Here is a 17,065-nt window from a genome sequence, read left to right on the forward strand (position 1 = left end):
GTACGAACGCAAAAGAGCATGGAGGGATGTAGGTGTCGTCGTTAACGACAAGTTTACCCGCAGACTGGGTGTCGACGGACGCTCTGTCATCCAGTGAGCAAAATTCGACCTCAGCCCTAGCACAGTCGATTACGGCGTTATGACGCGACAAAAAGTCCCATCCTAAAATAATATTATGGGAGCACGATGAAAGAACCACGAACTCTATCGTATACAGAACGTCCTGAATTGTCACGCGGGCTGTACATACTGCGGTCGGTTGAACAGGTTGAGCACTGGCTGTGCGAAGCGATAATCCGGAGAAAGGCGTCGTAACCTTACGAATTGAGCGACAAAATCCAGCATCTATAACCGAAACAGCTGCACCGGTATCTACAAGAGCGACAGTAGGGATATTTTCGACGAACACATCAATAACATTGGTAGGTGACAAATGAGGACTTGGGCTAACCGAAACTTGCGCAGTTCTTGCCTCAGGAACTGCGTCGTCTAGTTTTCCTCCTCGTTAGGTGCGGGCCGTCGACGCATAGGAGAAGGCGAGCGGCGGCGTGGAGAGGGCGAGCGAAGACGTCCCGGCCGAGGGCGGTGGTCTTCCTATAGTAGCGGGCTGGCATTGGAGTGGAGGAACCGTATCGCGCGTTGGAGTCAAGCGGGAAGAAAGGCTCACGGCGGTTTTCATTGGTGATATGCGTCCAGCGGCGGCAATACCTTGCGACGTGTCCGGGGTATCGACAAGCGTAACATATCGGGCGATTATCGAGGGTGCGCCACGGGTTGGCGGTGTTAGTGCTGGTCCAGTGAATTGGAGCTGGGGGATAGCTCGCGCGAGGCTGAAACGGAGGCGCAGGCGCCCTGCGAGTCGGCATGGCTGCAGCCGCGGCGTAGGTGAGAGGAGCAGCCACAAGATTAGGCTCGCGAGCAGCTGGTAAGGCCTCGGCGACCTCTCCTTGAATGACGTCACGTAGAGACGATGGTAAAGTTGTGGTAGCTTCTGGTGTGAAAGGCACCAAGGAAAGCTGTCGTGCAACTTCTTCGCGGACAAATGCTTTTATTTCGGCCATTAGTGACGCGTGGTCATGACCACTGATCACACTAGACAGCGATGCCAAATCGTGCGCTGGAGGACGTCTTGTCAGAGCTCGCTGCTTCCGCAGTTCATCGTAGCTTTGGCAGAGGCTAATTACGTCGTTAACAGTGGTCGGGCTTTTCGCCAAGAGCATTTGAAAAGCGTCGTCGTCAATCCCTTTGAGGATGTGCTTACATTTTTCAGCTTCCGTCATTTCGGCGTTCACGCGTCTGCACAAATCTACGACGTCCTCTATGTAACTTGTGAAGGTTTCACCCGTTTCTTGTGCGCGTGTGCGTAAACGTTGCTCGGCACGAAGTTTTCGGACGGCAGGTCGATCGAAGACTGCTACAATCGACGTTTTAAATTGCGGCCACGTTCGGACGTCTGCCTGGTGGTTTCTAAGCCAAAGGCTGGCTACACCCGCGAGATAGAACGAAACGCGTGTCAACTTGTCCGCGTCCGTCCATCTGTTTAAAGCGCTCACCCGTTCGAAAGTCGAGAGCCACTCTTCAACGTCGTTGTCATCTGTTCCACTGAAGATTGGAGGCTCCCGCTGAGGAACACTGCCTGGACAGGTGGCCGGAAGAGATGGAAGCGTCTGCTGATCGGCGTCCGGCATAGCAGAAGGTAGCCGTCGAGAACGGAGTTCCAGGATGGTAGCGGGAAGGTGTAAGGGACGGTACCCGGCACGTCTCCACCAATTATAAAGGAGATTTATTAAGCAGAAAGGTTGGTACTTGGAAGGCTTGGAAGGCGATGCACCAGCCGCAATTTCCGAGCTCGAGCCGCTGCTGCACACTCGATGCTGCTGCCTCTGCGCCGGAGTACTTCCTCTTCTTTACAATATGAAAACGTCAGAACCAAAAAAAATCCACGAAAAAGAATACAGAGCGCGGAATCAAACATGGGACCTCCCCGCGTGGTGAAAGCTAAGCGTTAACCATTGAGCCACCGAGAGGTACTTCCTTCAACGTTCAAACGGCAAGCTATTCATATCTACCCCTTTCTGCTATTGGCGGGCATCTCGGGGGAAAACTATCACGTTTTCAGCATTATTAGCAAGATGGCGCAGTGAGCGCGCGACTGCTCTCATCATCTAGCACGCGTACTTTGGTCCGTGTAGAGAATGAGGGTGTGTACACTCGATCGCGCGCCCTTATTTTACAGTGGGGGGAATCGTACGTCTTGGCTAGCCTTTGTGTTTTGTCGGAACAATTCTGTTATATTTACCAGGCACACAAAGGTCACTGCAATCGTTGCACAGCCTTCGTTTGCGAAAAGGGCGCACTTTTCAGACACAGCGAAGTAACAATTGAGACGCTTATTCGCGTTCATCTGTACTTGTGAATATGCTTCGTGCGTCATTTGTGCGCGAGAAACGCGGGGCAGGTTTCGATTCGCTTGCCATTCTGCGCGTGACCTCCCAATTTTTGTTGCTATCGCGTTCATTGCTTCGCCTTTGCGGCAAGGCCGTGACTTTTTATTTGACCAAAAGGCAAGGACAAATTAATGTGCCTGCACATTGTCTCACCCTCTTGAGAACCTCAGCTGGTGCCTCCCTGCGAAACTCCTCCACCGGTACCAGGTCGATCTCCTCGTCCCTGGACCTTCAAGTGAAAACAGATAAAAGTTGCCTACCCAGACACATCTACAGTCATATTTCGTACACAGCTTCACGAAAATAGTCGGAGAAAAAACAAACGACTCGCATCTAGGTTCGAAACGAGATACATACACACACTGTATGCCGGCAGTTTCCTGGAAAGGTAAAGCACTGAAAGCGATGGCAGGGCTGTGTTCTAGTCATGGCCGGCGGCCTAGTGTTGCATATGTCCGATAGTGCGGTACGAAGCAACACGAAAGGGAACTCGTGCTGGGCACAAAAAGCAAAGACGTCATACAAAGTAACCAGTTGTTTCAGAACATTTGCATGACGAGCACCGCCAGTGGCAAAGTAAATGCCTCCTCTCCCATCCCTTGACTAGGGGAGCAGCCAGCGTTAGCCAAGCACGAGTGGGAAGTGGGCGGAGCAGAGGCATAGCCAGGGAGTGGCACACTAGAATCGTGCCCCCCCCCCCCCCCCATCCCAAATTTTTTTTCGCTATGGCATAGAGAGCAACAAATGGCCCTACCAAAATCAAGGTGGTGCCTCCCCCAAAAAACATTTCTGGCTACGTGCCTGGATCGGGGGGTTCAAAGCATTCCTCGAAATTTCACATTTTGTGTGTGTATGTATACAGACATACAAACACATGCATGAACATATATAAATTGAGGCTTGTATTTCACTTTCCCAAGAAAAAAAAATGGTAACAGGCTATGCCCTTGGTAGTCGGGTGTATATTGCCAGTTGTCAATTTTTGAGTTCTCGGTTGCGAACATTGTTACTGGGAAGTTATACAAAACAGGAACGCAATGAACAAGGGCGTCGGCGGGAGTTTGCCTTGGGGAGTGCAAACTCGCATTGCACTGTGGCTTGGGGGAGGAGGAGAGCGCTGGTGCACTTCGTGTGGCGGGGAGGGGGGGGAGGGCACGTTTTGATGCAGCTTGAGGGGGCAAAGTGCCCCTTTTGCACCACCTTGCCAATGCCGATGGCACTAAAGCTCTACTGAATACTGGAGACAAGCTCTCGTAATGCAATACACAAAACAGTTCCAATAAACGTCTCACCTGAATTCCATGCACTTGGTCACCTCTTTTTGCAGGTGCATCACCTCGTACGTCAGGTTCTGCAGTTGGAGGTGGAAGTTGTCCACTTTCTGCTTCTTCTGCGATTGAAAATAAGTGTCACAGTTTTGTTAAAGCATTGGTGCTCACAAAGTGGTACAAGGATGGACTCGACCATTATTGCGCTTAATGTTAATGTTAATGATGTGGCACCCAGCTGAATGTTACTTTCAGGACTGCAGCCTGATGAAAGGCCCACATTCACTGTGGGTGATTTCCTGAGAACAGAACACAAACATCAAGGCACAACTAATGCAGCTCTAATAGCTAGAATGAAAGGCTAAAGCACACATACAGACAGACACGAAAAAAGAAAAGCACTGATGATCAGCACTTGTCTTGTGTATATACCTCTGTCGTTTCCATCTGTACACCCAAACCTCATTATAGTAAAGTCACACATGTTTTGTTATACTCAAAAATTCATTAAAACTGATTATTTGTAACACTATAATTATGATAAAAGTGACTGTTTATTATAGTAATTCACTATATCAAGTTTTGAGTATGTGCACTGTAGCCTTTCATGATACATTATCAACTAGTCTATCAAGCCATCCTCGTGATCTAACGATTAGACTTGTGCAAATATTCGAGCACTTAGAATATTTGAATGAATAATAATTTGTTTTGATTCAGATTTAAGTTATGAGAAATGGCGACGCATTCAAAATAAACAAATGGGTGTATATCAGTCTACCTGTAGCCGCCCTGTTAAGGTGGTTTCACTGAAGTAGAAAAGTGCCACACTTCAAACACACTTTTACAAAAAAATATCTGCACTAGCAAGAAGCCCCACTTCGAGGTTATTGAACAGAATACCCTCACATTGATTCTTCTTCTCTTAAGTTTAAAAGCTTGTTATACTGGATTATATGCTTTAAGTGTAGTAAATTTTAAAATGTAATTTATTTTACAGGTTATCGCTCACACTCTACCGGAAGTCAAATCCTGCTAATATTCAGCTGTTCCCACTTTCTTCGAACAAATAAAGAATGACATCTGCGCATGCCTTGTTTCAATTGAAAAAAAAATTTTGCACAGGTTAGTTGGGTAATAACAAGTATGTTAAATTTTTTTATATATAAGATATACCCTTCAAATTGGATTTCCAACTACTCAAAGCAAATCACTATTCGCATCGAACTAGCTTTAAACAGAAAATTTACAACTGGCGCAAGCCTACTAATGGCAAACGATTTCACTGAGGCAAAGTGTGAGAGATTTACAGCGAGAGTTTCGCCGGAGAGAAGCAAAGTGGTGGCACCTGTTCACTGGTTGTCTGCCCCCCCCCCCCCCCCCCTCCGCATGAGTAATCTGACATGACTTTTGGTATGTGTTGTCACAGGTGATGAACACCAGACAGACCGTCACATTTTGCTTTTAAAGATCCATTTAAGGCATTTGATTTTAGAAAATGTGGTCATCACATCGACAAAAATGAACATATTTCCCGTATCCGAGTACATACAAAAACGCTGCTTTTAAAAACAAATCGTGCATTATAAGTTTAAAAATAGGTTCTCACGTTTTATCATTATCAACATTTATTAACCCTTAAAGGCCTCTGTTGGGGTATTACATAAGGGGGAAGCATACACACGAGAAAAGGAATGTTCAAAGAGCCATTAACAAAGAAAAAAAATTGAACTTATAGAGAAGCAATCAAAATACACGTGAAGGACAATGCACTAAAAAAATGGAATACAAATACACAAAAAACTTGATTTGTTAGGCATCAGCACTCAATAAACTTGTTAGTACGTTTTGAAATTTGATGGGGTCACGTACAATCACAACTCGGTCAGGTAAACTATTCCATTCTACAATGGCTGATGGCAAGAAAGAGTTGTTGAATGAATTGGTAGAGCCGTGAATTCTTAGAAGACTGAGGGAGTTTGACAGGTGGTGTGAAGTGCGGTTTGGCGGGAAAATAAACATGTCACAAAAGTGTGGAAAGTTGTAATAGAGCTTATGAAAAAGGCATAAGCGAGATAATTTTCTGCAAAGTGCTAACGATTTATTATTCAAGGATAATTTCATATTTGTGACACTTAGCCAATGGTCATACTGGGATGTAATAATGGCTGCACAGTTTTGGACAGCTTCATAAGTAGGTTAAAAAGGTACGCTTGATGTGGGTTCCATATTGCCGATGAAAATTCCAGTTTAGTGTGGATAAATGTATCGTATGCCAGTTTTTGGATCACAGGTGGTGATGATGACAGTGACCGTCTAATGAATCTTAGAGATTTGTTAGTTGTGGCTACCAGATAATTAATATGTTCGGACCAATTAAGCTTGCTTATGATGGTAACACCGAGGTACCTGTATGAAACAACCAGCTCTATAGGAAGAGAATGCAAAGAGTAGGAGTAGGGTATGAGAGAGTGTTTGCAGGATACGTGCATGTCTTTACGTTTTTTGACGTTTAGTTGCATGAGCCACTGAGTGCAACATTTTTCAATTGTAGTGAGGTCTTCTTGTAAAAGCACCTGATCATTACAAGAGGTAACGCGCTGGTACAGGACGCAATCATCGGCAAAAGCCGGACGAATGATGTAATACCGGTGGGCAGGTCGTTGATGAAAACGAAAAACGAAAGAGGTCCCAGGACTGAACCTTGCAGTACTCCTGTTAATACTTCGGTGACTGTCGACTGATGGTGCCCGGTGATTGTGAACTGGGATCTGCCAATTAGGAAACAACTGATCCATGACCTGATTAGTGGATGGATGCATAAGCTGTTTACTTTGACCATTGGTCGCAGATGAGGTATGCAGTCAAAGTCTTTAGAAAAATCTAGGTAAATGACATCTGTTCGGAGGAGAAAATCAAGGGTCAAATGAACGTCGGTGGTGAATTAAAATAGTTGGCTTTCACAGGAGCATCCTCGGCAGAAGCCATGCTGATTACTGCAAACCAACTTGAACCACAAGCACAATAAACTCTCTTCAAAACTCTCGAGTGTGCTTCTCTGCACTGCATATTTGAATAAAGAATGGTGGCACCTGTCTTGCTTCAAGCGGACACGCTGTCCTAGTTTTGACATACTGGGGCTTGTCTATTATGAGTGTTTATATCAAGAGAGGTGAGTCAAAATTTTCCACGTGATTGCAAAAGCAAAGCGCGCTTGAACAGGCTATTTGGACAAAACGACAAGCTGCTATTCCTGCATAGCAGAAAAGCTAACTTTACAATTTTAAAAAGGGTCTATCATGACCTTGAAGTGTCTTCATGTCTTGTTCAGAAATAGACTGAATGTCTGCTTTTTGTTAAGTACACTTCTAGCAGAGCCACTTTCTCGACAGCCCATTAAAAAAAATGTGCTTAACATTAGTGCACTCTTCTCAGATCACACAGCAGCAACCCAGTAGGGCTTTGTGCTATTTTGCCATACCATACTCCATGATCTCTTTGTCTTTAGGCATAGCAATGCCTTCCATCCAGTGCTGTTCCACAGTCAGATTAAGATGACATTGAGTGTGCCAATCTGGCTCATTTTTAAAAAATTACACCACCTCCCACTAAAGGGAACCATGTAGACATGTGTAAATGCGAAGCAGCGGGTGCCAAGGCTTACACTGGTGATGGTGTTGACGCGGGCGCTCAAAGCATGCAGCAATGAATTGGCGTTTCCTACTGAAACATGCCAACCACTGCTAATGGGCAAAAACAGACAGAAGATTCTGATTGGATACAGAGACCTGCAGTCGGCTTTTAGTCAATGTACACGATGCGAATTTTTACTGTTCAACGTCGCACAAGAGAAATCTCCCACCGGCACTACCTTAGAGATCAAGATCCAGTGCCTATATACTGTAATTACTCGCCTAATCTTCGCACTCGCATAATTCTCGCAGCCCCCACATCGCCCAACAATAATGTGATTTATTTTTTCTCTCGAGTAATTATCGCACCCCCCAAAATTGCCACAATAATGTCGTCTGCTCGTTCCAGCCATTGATGATGATAACGCGCACCATCTGACGCCATCTCTTAAGCATCAAGCGTACTATTATTGCATGGGGATTCAATCCAATCGAAGCCAAGCCAGAGTGGCAAGTGCGCGTCGCGGCGTGTTTTGTATGTTGTGTCGGTAATCTTGTCACGTTACGGGGCAATACTGAAACTACACGGCTGCTTTCAAGTTGAAAGTGATCGATCATGCACTTAACAACGGCAACAGGGCCACTGGTAGGCCCTTCGGAGTCGACGATTTTTGTGATCGCTACTGGTGACGGCAGCTGGAAGCCACCAAGACGCGTTGGGCCTGCCGTGTGCCTAAGGCTGAAATTGATGGTAAACTTTATTTCTTCACAAGGAAACTACCGACAATTCTAGAATCGTTAAATAGCCATCAGCCCAATACTGACGTCCTGCGCTTAGCGTTTGAGGACTCTTGTTCAGCGATGAACGCTATCGCTATGTCCGTAACGCCCACAAGCTTTGCGTATGGTATTCTAATTGTCGACTATTACCTTGCACTTTTTATGTCTCAAACAAATCTCTCCTTGTGTTGAATTAGTGCTTTTATTGTTGAAGTAAGTTATAATTACTACTTCTCAAAGCTTGCTGTTAGTTGCTGATGTGAGAATTCCGATTTGCGGCCAATTTGTTTTCTTTTTCGCCCTGTATGTTTTCGTGAAAAGTTTTCCTCGCGTAATTCTCGCACCCCCAACTTTGCATTGGTTTTCCGCCAAAAAAAGTGCGAGGATTATGCGAGTGAATACGGTATGCGGAGTGGCCAGTGAATGGTTGTGCAGCGCGAGCAGTTGGTTTTTTCAATCAATAAACTCGCTAGCAGATGCTGCCTGCGTCGGCATTGCGAGGCGAGAGAGGGAGTGGAGTGCGGACGCTACATCATCAAGCTCGCTCATAAGATCCTTCGAATCTAATAATCCAAGACAAACACAGAAGCTTGGAGAGGGGAGTGCTCTCCATTACCGCAACTAAGCTACTCTGACTAGCGAAGGTACTACCAGCCTTTTTTGGCCACCACAGCACACAACACAAAGTAGCCATTCAACACAGATATTTAAACCAGCACATTGTAGGCCAATGCCATTAAGATTCAAATGAGGAATAGATTACCTCGTTAACAGCATCCTTTGCCACTTTGAGCCGATGTTTGTCCAGGCGGTTGATTTTCTTCAGTCCCAAAAACAGCAAGGATGTCTCCACTCGGAGCTTTTCAATGTCAGCCTGTCGAGCAGAATGAGAGAACGACACATAGTTACCATAGAAACATAACACACAGATTAAAACAATACGCCAGCACCAGTGGACACAGCAACAGTTCTGACATGACACAAAGTTCAATAAGTTGCTGTACTGCAGGTTACTTGGAATTGCTTTGAAAACGCAAGGAGCTTTGCCCAATAAGGCTACGTTGGGCAAAGCCTTGTCAAACAATCTCGTCAAATAGGGATCCATTACTTTTAGTAATTTTCGGTAGACCTGAAGTTGTGCTAATGCAGGATGACAGATGTTCTTTTTTGCTTATAATGTAGGCTAAAGTACACGTTATTGGCTAGTTGGTGTTTGCTTAAAGAGGCCCAGCAACACTCTCTGACTTTTTAAAAAAGCAGGATCAGAAAACGCTGTCGATCGGCAGTCGAGGCTACCGAGAATACACGAGCCATATTTTACAGCACAACACACGGGCTGGACTTCACAATAAATTCCCAATGAGAGCTAAAAACCGCTTTCTTTAATCTTGACCAATGATGCGACAGGCTAAAGAATCGGCATGTGTCGGGCCTAGTATCAGCCATTGGCTGATTTGAGCATGCTGGGGCCACCATGGGAGGCAGCGACTTATCTACATGTGAACGTGCGATCACACTGCAAAGTTGGGCATTTGAAGAAAATGAAAAAAGAAAAAGTGCTCCAGGCCCTGAGGCATGCGTGACATATTTTTTTTTCCCTGTGCCATCCCTTCCTGCTTAGCTTCCCGCATTTTTTTTGAGGCGGGAGAAGATAGAATGCAAGTGCTGCGTGCAAAGCATATGACAAATTTTTGTAGCTCTGCTCATACTGGATGGATAATAAAAATTTCTACTGTGGCAGGTCAGTGAAGCAATAACCTACTTTAGTGATCTTTTTTTTGGCTGTTTAGAAAAGTGTTGTAGGCCCCTTTAAGTAAAACTGTAGCAGTGCTCAGATAAAACTACCAAAAAAGATTCATACACAAACCGGAGGTGCAAACAACCACAGGTGCAATTAAATAATTACTATCCATTAGAGGTAGCAAAGATACACATGGTGATCTCCATGGTGTTAAGACCACAAGTGCAATGAATCATTAGAAAGGCTTTGAATGCCCAAGCTTCATGATACACAGCCCAAAATAAGTATGACCGCGCAAATGAAAGCCACTTTTTTTTATACTTGACAGTAAACAGCCAATAGACTTTTTTTTCATCTGTTTCATGATAGAAAAATAGAGACAGATTTTAATTATAGCCTGTAGGCAGACTCGCCGCTTTGCATAACAAATCTAATATATGTTTTGGTGGTTTAAAATCAGTCTCCAACACATTTACCAGTGAGATGCATCTTCCCTTCCGTCGTATCATAAAGTTACGAATGAATTCATGGAACATGTTTCACAGAACAACACATTTGAAATGGTTCCCGTACACATTAGCCAAGGAATCAGGATGTTTGAGATCCAGACTGAAAGTATTAGAGGCTGAAAGAAAGATGGACTTCTTACACACTAGGCTGAACTGTTGAAAAGACTTCCAAGTTCAGACGGTGTAACTTAGCGAGAGGAAGCAACAGATAGTGCGGTGAGATACTTTCCTGTTTCTGTTCTCCCATTTTTTTACTGATTCACAGCGCATGAGCTGATCCAAAATAATTGGCACCCCTGTTCCGGTTGGAATGTATTAGAAGAAAAGATAAAAGTGGCATGAGGGAGAAGAAATGAGAGGAAAAAAAAGAGTGCTCGGTAAATGCACCAGCACGCATATGTGCAGCTGCGTCCTATATGGCAAAGGGGAACTGGGCTCACTTTTGCGTGTTGAGTTATGTGCAGCAGCCTAATCCACTGTATACAATTGTTGCCAGGATGAAACTCATTTAGTAAAACGAGAGAAGACAGGAGAGAGACGATGAAGCGAAGTGCCACACTACTAGCTGTTTAATGATACTCTCAGATACAAACAGGTAAGTCTTTGCCGAATGTTTAGCAGAGCAAAGCTGTGATGCAGAATGACATGGTTACGACAGCAACCCATTCAGGAAACCCAGTTATTAGAAACTTTTCGGCCCATACACAATAGACGAAAAACGAAAGGTGAGAAGTCAAACAGGCACTTGTCTTCTCGCCTTTCCTTTTTCGTCTGTTGTGTGTGTGCCGAAATGCTTCCAATAATGTCCTCAAAGCAACTCGCCCAGCTTTTCATACTATTACAAAACATGCTTACGTTGAACACACGGTCATGCACTTTCTTCATTGTCATAAAAAGCTTTCAACATTTCCTTCTCAGTTTATGCCCAACTTTTCATGCTAGAAGCAAGTAAGTACAGTGAATCTAAGCACAAACTTTCCTATGAAGTTCTTTTGGAGCTTCATTGACCAAATCAAATATTAACTGAGATAACACTGTTAACGCACATCAGGAGTGTCACACTCATACCAGGGGTCTGCGCTGCAGTTTCATTTCCAGGATTTTCTTCATGTTTGCCTGAATCTCGCTGCATATCTTCCGGAAGACAGCCTCATCGTCTCGTGGATCACGTGTCTTCGACTCTTCCTCCTCCATTAGGAAGTAGTCCATGTGGAGATTCTGCACAACAATCAGGTCCACAAATGCCATCAGGTGAACAACACCAGCAAATCAAGTCGCTGAAATTTCACTTGCTAAGCAACTACACAGCAATGTTGTAATGTACCTGCAAACTTGTAACCACTAAACTTAACAAAAGTCATACATACAAGCGAAACAGGCAGAAAGAGATTGCATTGCTTCATTAAAAACTTATTAACAATGACCTACAATTAGGTGAGTAGAATGCAAGCAGTGGCCAACTAGAGAACACATGGGATTTGCTTCTAAACAAAATTTATCCATCAGCTATCTAGTAGCATAACTAATCTTAGATAAGTAAGACCTTCACATTGAGCTTTTCATTTTAATGGCACTGGTGTAAGAGGGAGAATCAGATAACAGCATCATAATCTCTTTTCATGCATAATTATTGAATAAATAATTTTATTTCAAATTTGGCAAATAGAGAGCCTAGGCCTCGGGCTGCCTAGATGGCTGCTTGCAGTGGTCGATGCCACGCTGCCTTACGACTCACTGGACGTCCCAAGTTGGTCTCAAAGTTCTGAATTGAGCAGCGCGGCTGACCACCCCGCCTGCAGATCTTATGAGGAGACTGCCATAAAATCTCGACAAACCAGACTTTCACACATGTGTTGAAAGGTGCCTCTAGTAGACTTGCATCACTTGCGTGAATCTCGGGGTAGAAAGTATTCAATTTCATAGAATCAGGACAGATTTCTGTCGGCGATTGCCTTCAAGTAACGAACTCAGCTGTGTTTTGTTTAGCGTGCGGCAGTGGCAAAATTTACCTCCACAATTGATAAAATTTGCTATTGTCGCTAAATCTTTCCAATCTATATTTTTTTTAGATCTCCTCCTCCATGTTCCCGTGACCAATATAAATCCCTCTTTGCTCAGCTTGGTGACAAACACCTCGAGCTTCGTCATCAACCTCGTGGGGGTTGATGACGGGAATAAGTAGAGATGTATGCGCTGTGTACCGTAGCAGTCCCCTGTCGTTCTTCTCTGCATTAGAGATCATTGCCTTGCTAATTAAAACAATGTGCCACCTCCAGGGGAGATCCTGCCCTTAGCATAAGCTAGAACCGATGCCTTAATGACGTACTGAACATTTGTGGAGACCAATATTAGTGCAGTGACTACTTCCTTTGCAGTGCTGAAGAATTTGGTATTCACCAACATGCTGGTAAGGAAAGGAGCTTTTGGTTATATTCTACAACTACTGCCATGCAGCTATTTTTGTTTGGGTATTTAGCCACGTCTACGAATGTGGCTCTGTCATCTTGACCCATAGATTTGGGTCATTTTCTCTACTCTACTTGAGTGTACGCATTTGTAACCTGGGTGGATGTTCTTGGATATATTCAGTACTAAAAGTTAGTCCCCAATTTTTCTTGTCGTCTTTGCATGTGGTAACTGATTCCTAGATTGGGTAGCATATTCCATGCCTCTAGAGTTTTCGTTAGTCATGCTGCTTGAGATACTTAGATATTTGTTGTGCTTCTATGAGCTCATCTAGTGTGTTCTGGAGCCCTAACTTTCAAGAGAGATCCGGGCTTGTACTCATGTGAAGAATCCCCAGTGTCTAGTTTGTACATCTTTTTTTTTCCCAAAACAATGCAGCACTGCCTAAATATATATATAATGATATCTAAGAGGTCGTAGGTTCGATTCCTGCTCACGGCAAGTTATTTTTTCACCCACTTTTCTTTCTTCTTATTTACTTTACATCGGTTCTAATAACTTCCCCTATACATTCCTTGGCATTACTGTCTGTTAGATCTCATTATATTGTTCAAAACATGAAAAAACTAGCCGAGGGTCTCATACTGCCAGACTTGGTGCCGTTAGGTTGTATACGAGGGACTATTGGTCAGCTGCCAGCTCGTAATAAGTTCACGTGCTACGTGGCGCCATACAGGCTCATAAAAAGAGTGTACCACACTTGCCGCCATGGCTACAGGTGGCGCTGACTGACACTCCCACGTTTAAATTCACATATAAACCCAATAAAGTGGCTGGGGGAATAGCCGCCGTGATAGCTCAGTGGTAGAGCATCAGATGTGTTATTCGGAGGTCGTAGGTTCGATTCCTGCTCACAGCAAGTTAATTTCTCACCCAATTTGCTTTCTTCTTATTTACTTTACATTGGTTCTAATCACTTCCTCCATACATTCCTTGGCATTATTGTCTGTTAGATCTCAATATATTGTGTCAAAACACGGAAAAACGGGCCCTTAGGATGTGTGTGTGTGTGTGTGTGTGTGTGTGTGTGTGTATATATATATATATATATATATATATATATATATATATATATATATATATATATATATATATATATATATATATATATATATATATATATGGGGGGGGGGTTAACATTCCAAAACTACGGTATAGTTATGAGAGACCCCGTAGTAGAGTGCTTTGGAACTTTCAACCACCTGGGGTTCTTTCACGTGCGTCTAAATCGAAGTACACAGGCCTCAAATATTTCCACCTCCAACAAAAATGTAGCCACCGTGATTTGATCCCACAACCTTCCAGCCACCAGTCAAGCGCCATAATGACTAGACCACCGTGGCAGGGAAGCATCGCCTTTAAAGGGGCCCTAAACGACCTTCAACAATAACTTGTCCAGTAAACGCCGGCATTGAGTTCAGAATGCCATCACAATCAACAATGACAAATGTGGCAGTGCTACAACCCACGGGCACCCCTCAAATTCCAAGAAAGTATTCTTTTCCCTCCTCCCTTTCGGCCTTCCTCATCCCTTCAGTATGTCGCTTGCTCAACAACTATTACGCCCATCAGTCCACTCACTGATACGTGCATTCGCTGCTCAACCTGCTCGCACAGTGAGGAGGAACACTCGGCCAGGAGGAGAGAAGAGCCGAGGAGCCAAGAAAAGAGTGAAACACGCAAGGGCATCTTTTGTGTCATGAAATGCATGCAACTTCGTCAATGCGGCATAATGTTTTTTTATTCTCATGGCTACATGTGCATTGTAGATTCGTGCAGTACAACTGCAACACCACACCTAAATCTGGGTAGTTTGTGAATTCTTTAGTGCCTTATTTCAGTAACTTACATCTCCTTCAGCTAATCATCAGTTTTACACACTGATATCAATGTACTAAACATTTTTTCCCATCCCAAGTTAAAATGACTAATAAAAGGAAGGCAGATGTATGGCAAATAAAACATCTAGGTTTAGCTATGCACATGCTTTTGCAGAAATTTAGCAAGTAATGTGCAGCAATTAGATGATGAAAAGAAAATCCAAACTGAGCCGAACATACACCTGCTCCTTAAGTATTCGATATAATTGTGTGACCAGAACATTTTCAATATCACAGCCACAATCTCTGTTGAAAGATGAGCATTCCTTCGAGTGACCTGATCTGGTATGTAGTACTGGAAATACATTTGGTCAGTGTGTTTTATGTAGTCAACATAAGAGAGGTGAATGTAGTAACTGGCATGAGGACACTGAAAAGTAAGTTGAACATACCAAATTAAATTGGATTAGGATAGTGAATGTACAAAGCGTCATTAGCATATCTTGTCATGTTAGTAAGCTATGCAGCAAAGCAACAAAGTATACACACACACACACACACAAACACAGTATATATATACATATATATATATGTGTGTGTGTGTGCGTATGTGTGAGAGAGACAGAGAGTGAGGAACACTGCAATGGGCTTTAAGCCAAATCATGGAAGAAAGTCACAAGCCACACACAACTGCTGAAATAGCCAAAAAAGAAAAGAGAAACGTTTTTGCGAAAGCAGCCCAACGGGAAGTTTCAGGGTTGCAACAGCAGGTTTTGTAATTTTGTGTAGGACATGGAGCTAATTTAGATGAAATTCACTCAAGAATTGATTTCTACAAGTGCACCATCCTTAGTTTGTTTGAAGTTTCACGAGTGTTTTCAATGGTTGCTATCTCTTCTTTGCTGAGCAGGGCCCTCACTACCAGTCGCACTTATGCCACTGAACACCGCTCATAATGCAGGATTTCACATCAAAAAAAAGTTAGCGTTGAGCCTGTAAATTCTAGAACCTAAGCCATGTTCGGGTGATCTAGCGGTGCTTTAATAATAATAATAATATCTGGGGTTTTGCGTCCCAAATCCACAATATGATTATGACAGAGATGCCATAGAGAAGGGCTCCCAAAATTCTTGACCTTCTGGTGTTCCTTAACCTGCACTGATATTGCACAGCACTCGGGCCTCGACTATTTCGCCTACGCCGAAATGGGACCGCCACAGCAGGAATCGAACCGGCGACCTTTGGGTTAGCAGCAGAGCACTGTAGCCACTGATCTCTCACGGCGGACCATCCACTGGTGCATTAAATATCTTGCATGCAGCCCGAAAAACACCACGAAAGAGATTGCTAGGCGGCTCGGTAATATGTAACAAGAATAAAAACTTGAACAAAACAGTAAGTGGGGCGGCTTAAAGGTACTTCAGCCCCTCTATGAAACTTCTTGCGTCCCCCTGCGTGTCAGGCAAACAACTTGTAGACGGCAAGTTGGCCTCAACAGGAGTACTTGATACCCATAAAACTACGCTCGTATTTCTGGAATGCACATTCTCGAGGAAAAGTACTCGAAGGACGGGCTCGCATGGTTTTAGGCCACTCATGCATGTCAAAGGCGGCGGGGATACCGGCATGCGCATCGTAGCTGCAAACAACAAAGTAATAAAAAATGATGATGGATATTTTGTTGCTCGCAGAGGAATATAGCGCCTCGGGCACAATAGAACAAACAATTTCGGCGCTGCGCCTCCAACACCGACACTACAACGCGTCAAACGGCAATCCTTCTGGAATATGCGACGCGAACTTACCGGCCCCGAACCGGAGTTGGAGACATCGTTACCGGTCTTTGAACGCTTCACTTTCTTGTCTCTGCTCATGATCGCGATCTGTTGAGTAGCGAAGCGCCAATGATATGTGCAAGCTAGAAACACATTATGCGAACCTTCAGTTCAAAGACAACACAGCGAGAAAACGCGAATTACGTGACGCGAATAGACGCGTATGCGCGCCGCCATGAAAACGTGATGTCGATGACAAAAGCGCTGTCGAAGTGAGCGCGCAAGAGGGGACGCCTAGCGTCGTAGTGTTAGTTTGAACTGATTCATATGTGGAGCAGCTTAACGTCCCAAAACCACCATATGAATATGAGAGACGCCGTAGTGGAGGGCTCCGGAAATTTCGAGTACCTGGAGTTCTTTAAAGGCCAACTCCAGCGATTTTACGACCATTTCAAGGTAATGGTGTCTATGTTCTAGAGACAAACTTGTCACAAGTCCAATAGCTGAACTCCTTAGGAAATTCGAAAATAATTTTTATTACGCAATAAGGCACAAATATGAAACCCTACCAGGCGCCCTGTCTTGTATAACGTACTGTTTGGTAAGAACCAGAGGCCGTATACAGGT

General features: G+C 44.1%; 1 protein-coding gene across 1 annotated transcript in view; it reads right to left on the minus strand.

Annotated features, from left to right (window-relative positions):
* thoc5 (THO complex subunit 5) overlaps positions 1 to 16,700 on the minus strand; it is a 72,331-nt gene extending 55,631 nt beyond the window's left edge. The window contains exons 1-5 of the mRNA XM_037422953.2: positions 16,469 to 16,700; positions 11,446 to 11,595; positions 8,891 to 9,001; positions 3,740 to 3,837; positions 2,601 to 2,676 (exon numbers count right to left, since the gene is read on the minus strand). Of these exons, the coding sequence (XP_037278850.2) occupies positions 2,601 to 2,676; positions 3,740 to 3,837; positions 8,891 to 9,001; positions 11,446 to 11,595; positions 16,469 to 16,537 (504 nt within the window). The 5' untranslated portion in view covers positions 16,538 to 16,700. The remainder of the gene's footprint in view (positions 1 to 2,600; positions 2,677 to 3,739; positions 3,838 to 8,890; positions 9,002 to 11,445; positions 11,596 to 16,468) is intronic.
* Between the last annotated feature and the right edge of the window lie 365 nt (positions 16,701 to 17,065).

The sequence above is a fragment of the Rhipicephalus microplus genome, chromosome 3 (assembly GCF_043290135.1).
Source record: "Rhipicephalus microplus isolate Deutch F79 chromosome 3, USDA_Rmic, whole genome shotgun sequence".
Taxonomy (NCBI): domain Eukaryota; kingdom Metazoa; phylum Arthropoda; class Arachnida; order Ixodida; family Ixodidae; genus Rhipicephalus; species Rhipicephalus microplus.